The sequence below is a fragment of the Strongylocentrotus purpuratus genome, unplaced genomic scaffold (assembly GCF_000002235.5).
Source record: "Strongylocentrotus purpuratus isolate Spur 01 unplaced genomic scaffold, Spur_5.0 spur5_scaffold_5, whole genome shotgun sequence".
NCBI lineage: Eukaryota > Metazoa > Echinodermata > Echinoidea > Camarodonta > Strongylocentrotidae > Strongylocentrotus > Strongylocentrotus purpuratus.
In genome coordinates this window covers 1,589,838-1,595,253 of record NW_022145611.1, presented here as the reverse complement: position 1 = coordinate 1,595,253, position 5,416 = coordinate 1,589,838, and the positions used below count along the sequence as shown (strand labels likewise).

Here is a 5,416-nt window from a genome sequence, read left to right as displayed (position 1 = left end):
GCGTTAATGTCATTAAAGATAGGTGTATCCGCCCTAGCATCATGTTGTGGAACAAGGAAACCAATATGTAGACAAATTTAGCAAAGCTTGATCAAATCCTCTGCTTGCACTGGTTTGATAACCATGGAGATAACCATTAGAGAGATCAAATTCAGTAAGTGATGGATTCACCACAGTGTCCCTGCACTTGCTAAATTGATGCTTTCTATTAGAACGGTAGACGCTTATGTCCAGTCGACTGGTCTGCCGCGCCACGTAGCCATGAAATTATGAAACAATATCAAATTTGATTTCGAATGCTCTGCTCGACAGCTCAACTCAACCTAAACGCGTCAGTATTCGCCGATATTCTGTCCACGGTCTCAAAACAAGCAATCCTTCATACATAAGCATGTATCTCATTCATTACAAGTCAGTAATGGTATTGATTATAATCACAGCCATGACTATGTCTACAAGCTAATATGACAGGTTTCTTCACTAAAAGCTCCCGTAAAACAAGGATGTTTTTCAGAGAAGGGAACGGTGCACAAGTGGTTGGGTTCAACACGTCAATAATATCTTTCACGAATAATTTTGCTACTCTCTAACACTTCAAATGACACAAAAATTTACTCGAATCCTGCTTGTTCAAGTGTAATATCTGTCCAAGAAAAAAAGAAAAAAAACCTAATTCGACGTTGCAATCAATACATGCCTTGGTATTTGCATGCATAACTTTGATGAGTTGCATGCATAACTTTTCAATGGAAAAAACATTGATGTGCTTCATTATACTACGAAAAAAAAACGTTAATATGTTATGACATCATGACAGTTTATACAAATAATACATGTTTGCGAGTGCATTAGTAAATATGCACCAGTGGCGGATCCAGGGGGGCCGGGGGCCTGAGCCCCCACCCCTGGAGAAAAAAACATGTAAAAACACGTAAATTTTATCTTTTTTAGAGATGGGCCCCCTCCCCTGGCACTCAAGGGGGGGGTGCGATTTTTCAAATTTTCGAGGGCCAAAACAAAATTTGTGCTCACAACCCCCCCCCCCCCCCCCCCTCCACTGAGCGAATTATCGGATGGCTATCGCCGCTAAATATTTTCTCACGAATTGGGCTCCCTCCCCTGCCGCCGGCTGGATCCGCCCCCGATATGCACTGTACGCAGGTTTTAAGTCACAGTAGGATAATGAACGCTACTTGTCGAGTTCATTGTCCGTCTTCTTGTTAACCAAGTGGAATGCATATTACTAATGTATGAGCTAAACACGTGTATTATTTGTTTTTTAAGATGGGTCTACAATGTGAGTATAAAGTCGAGAAATCGACGGTTGCTATCACCAAAATGCACTCCTATCCCCGTGCATATGGTAAAAATGAATGCACGCACACGTGATCCATTTCGACGCTTCTCATTGACTACATTCTTAACCCAGTTTACAAAACACAATGGCACATAGTGACAGTACTTCATTATATTCTTTAAATGTCTTAGTTTGGCATATATAGAAAGAGAGACAGAGAAAAAGAGAGAGAGAGGGGGGACAAACAGTTCCCTGATATAAAAATTAGATGATTAAATACCCCCCCCCAAAAAAAAAAAAAAAAAACAAACAAACAAACAAACAAACAAAAACATATATATAGCAGTGACTACTACTCGAAGCTGAAGTAGATAGTATGTTGTGCGTTTTAAACAGTACAATAATTTAGGCCCATTGCAGGCAAGACGTCAATTCTACTGCGAGTGGGAGCCCCTTTTTATACTCGGGAGAAAACCAAAAGGGTCGGTGTTAGTTCCTTTAAAGCAAGATCATTAAATATTTATACAAATAAATGTCAATATTGTCTAATTAACACAATCACAAAGAATTTCAAAAGTTAACCTAGGGCAATTTCAATATGTTCTGTTTCCTTGCGCTTCACTTTTTGAAACATGAAAATGACATATTACGAATCCGAACAGGATTTCTATGGGCGATTTAATACAGTATTGAAGTTGCCCTTGAGCAGCTATCTGCAAGTACAGGATGGTTGAATTACTCAAGAATATATTCCTGCCTACAACTTTCTTATACATTTTCCAAACAAAACAACATCTTTCAATATAACCTTTTTCATTCTTTTATTAGTTATAAAGAAGAAATTGTCAAATTTATATCGTAAGCAAATAATTATCGTTGGTGAAGGCGATTGGACAAACTATCACTTCCGAGGCGATCTGGATGTAGCAATCTTTTCGAAGCGAAGCTGAGGAAAAATAGCGTATACATTCAGATTCAGCCGAGGAAGTGATAGTTTGCCATCGCCTGAAACCAAAAGGTGATTATTTGCTTTATATTCCACATTTGAAACATTTCACTTCTTCCGTCATTTTAGAGCAACAAGTCATCAATTAACAGCTAGCAAATGGTGTACAATACGTACAGTACATACGTATACGCAACGTATACAATTAAAGGGCGTTGCACTGTGCAGAAATACTATTATCTACACAGTGCAATGCACTTTCACTGAAGATACTAATACTATCTGCACAGTGTAACGAACTTTTCTTCTCCCATCAATGATAGGCGAACTATCTTTCATCACGTGAATTACTTTTGACCAATTGTAGAGCAAGATTCTAAGTATGTGGAATATAATAACTTTAGGCCCCTCAATGAAAGTAATGATAATGTGTTATTCTATAGTCTTTATGTCTGTCCGACTTGACACTCCTGGTGCTCCACAATAATTCCCGCCTTTAGCATGGCTGTCATAATGGCGCTCTAGCGTTTCAAGAAATTAATTCCTGCTTAATGCATTCATGTCAATTTACATATTTGATTCATTTCTTCTCGTTATGTTAAATGAACAAATTTCTCATTTTCAAATGGGGATTGGCAGTATAATAGTCTAATTCGGGAATGAGCAGTGACAGTTGTCATGGATGAAAATGCTTTCCCATGTATCATGTATCGAGCCGAAAAGTTATTACTTGAAACCACTGTCATAGGAACAAAACGCACTTTAGTAATTGCCGAATGATATGATTGTCAAATATTTATGGTCGATGCTTCATTTTGAATTGCCATTAGAATGCATTATTAGAAGCAGGGATGTGGGTCGCCCCATGATTGTAAAGAAAAAATTGAAACAATACTTGTATGCTAGATGATCAACCTTTTCTGATCGATTCCACGATGTTTCTTTTACAATGCAATCGCATGACCATAACTGGTCTTTATCTTTCAGCTATACTGTTCATGTATTACTTACTAAGTTGCTCGACGGCTCGTTAACAGAAAATTTAGATTGATTTATTCAAACGCTTAGACCCCAATATTTCAAACATAATCCTGAAATGTAAATAACTAAATACCATTAACAATACAAATACTACAACTACTATTCCTAATCCTTCTACTTCTGATACTACTACAATACTGCTACTTCTTCTACTATAAATATATTGCTTCTATAAATACTACTACTCCTACTTCTGCAATCACCCATACTGCGAGAGTTTCTTGCTCCTATGGTTTACAAAACAAATGCTTAAAAGAAAGGGGAAAAGCACTCTAGCTATAGCATTTCAAAAAATCAATTCCTGCCTAATGCATTTATGTCACTTTTATCAATTCGATTAATTTCTACTCGTTATGTTTAATGAACAAGTTTCTAATTTTCAAATGGGGATTGGCAGTATAATAGTCTAATTTGGGAATGAGCAGTGATAGTTGTCATGGATAAAAATGCTTTCCCAAATATCATGTATCGAGCCTAAAAGTTATTACTTGACAATACTGCCATAGGAACAAAACGTCCTTTAGTAATTGTCGAATGATATGATTGTCAAATATTTATGGTCGATGCTTCATTTTAAATTGCCATTATAATGCATTATTAGAAGCAGGGATGTGGGTCGCCCCATGAATGTAAAGAAATAATTGAAACAATTTGTGAAGATGAGTTGCTTCATCCCAACCTTCAGGAACAAATGGTAAATATCAACAAAATATTTTACTTCCAATCCGTATTTGCTGCATTGAGCTCTTCTTGCCACCGCTAGGGCGAGAGGCCTTGACTTCGTTAACAGAATATTTAGATCGATCTATTCAAACGCCAAGGCCCCAATATTTCAAACTTAATCCTGAATGTAAATAACTAATACCATTAACAATACAAATACCCTTACGACTATTCCTAAACCTACTACTTCTGCTACTACTACAATATTGCTACTTCTTCTACTCTAACTAGTATTGCTTCTATATATACTACTACTACTACTACTACTACTACTTCTGCTAATTATTACTTAATCTATTACTACTACAAATTTTCGAGGGCCAAAACAAAATTAGTGCTCACAAACCCCCCCCCCCCCCCCCCCTTCGCTGAGCGAATTATCGGCCGGCTATCGCCGCTAAATATTTTCTCACGAATTGGGCTCCCTCCCCTGCTGCCGGCTGGATCCGCCCCCGATATGCACTGTACGCAGGTTTTAAGTCACAGTAGGATAATGAACGCTACTTGTCGAGTTCATTGTCCGTCTTCTTGTTACCCAAGTGCAATGCATATTACTAATGCATGAGCTAAAAACGTGTATTATTTGTTTTTTAAGATTGGTCTACAATGTGAGTATAAAGTCGAGAAATCGACGGTTGCTATCACCAAAATGCACTCCTATCCCCGTGCATATGGTAAAAATGAATGCACGCACACGTGATCCATTTCGACGCTTCTCATTGACTACATTCTTAACCCAGTTTACAAAACACAATGGCACATAGTGACAGTACTTCATTATATTCTTTAAATGTCTTAGTTTGGCATATATAGAAAGAGAGAGACAGAGAAAAAGAAAGAGAGAGAGAGAGGGAGAGAGAGAGAGAGGGGGGGACAAACAGTTCCTTGATATAAAAATAAGATGATTAAATACCCCCCCCCCAAAAAAAAAAAAAAAACATATATATAGCAGTGACTACTACTCGAAGCTGAAGTAGATAGTATTTTGTGCGTTTTAAAGAGTACAATAATTTAGGTCCTTTGCAGGCAAGACGTCAATTCTACTGCGAGTGGGAGCCCCTTTTTATACTCGGGAGAAAACCAAAAGGGTCGGTGTTAGTTCCTTTAAAGCAAGATCATTAAATATTTATACAAATAAATGTCAATATTGTCTAATTAACACAATCACAAAGAATTTCAAAAGTTAACCTAGGGCAATTTCAATATGTTCTGTTTCCTTGCGCTTCACTTTTTGAAACATGAAAATGACATATTACGAATCCGAACAGGATTTCTATGGGCGATTTAATACAGTATTGAAGTTGCCCTTGAGCAGCTATCTGCAAGTACAGGATGGTTGAATTACTCAAGAATATATTCCTGCCTACAACTTTCTTATACATTTTCCAAACAAAACAACATCTTTCAAT

At 37.3% G+C, this 5,416-nt stretch overlaps 1 protein-coding gene across 1 annotated transcript in view; it reads right to left on the bottom strand.

Moving 5' to 3' along the window:
* Positions 1–663, bottom strand: part of LOC100893084 (neuronal acetylcholine receptor subunit alpha-7-like) — a 13,955-nt gene extending 13,292 nt beyond the window's left edge. Inside the window, exon 1 of the mRNA XM_003731806.3 lies at positions 1–663. This exon is cut by the window's left edge and continues 33 nt beyond it. Coding sequence (XP_003731854.3) covers positions 1–43 — 43 coding nt within the window. The 5' untranslated portion in view covers positions 44–663.
* Between the last annotated feature and the right edge of the window lie 4,753 nt (positions 664–5,416).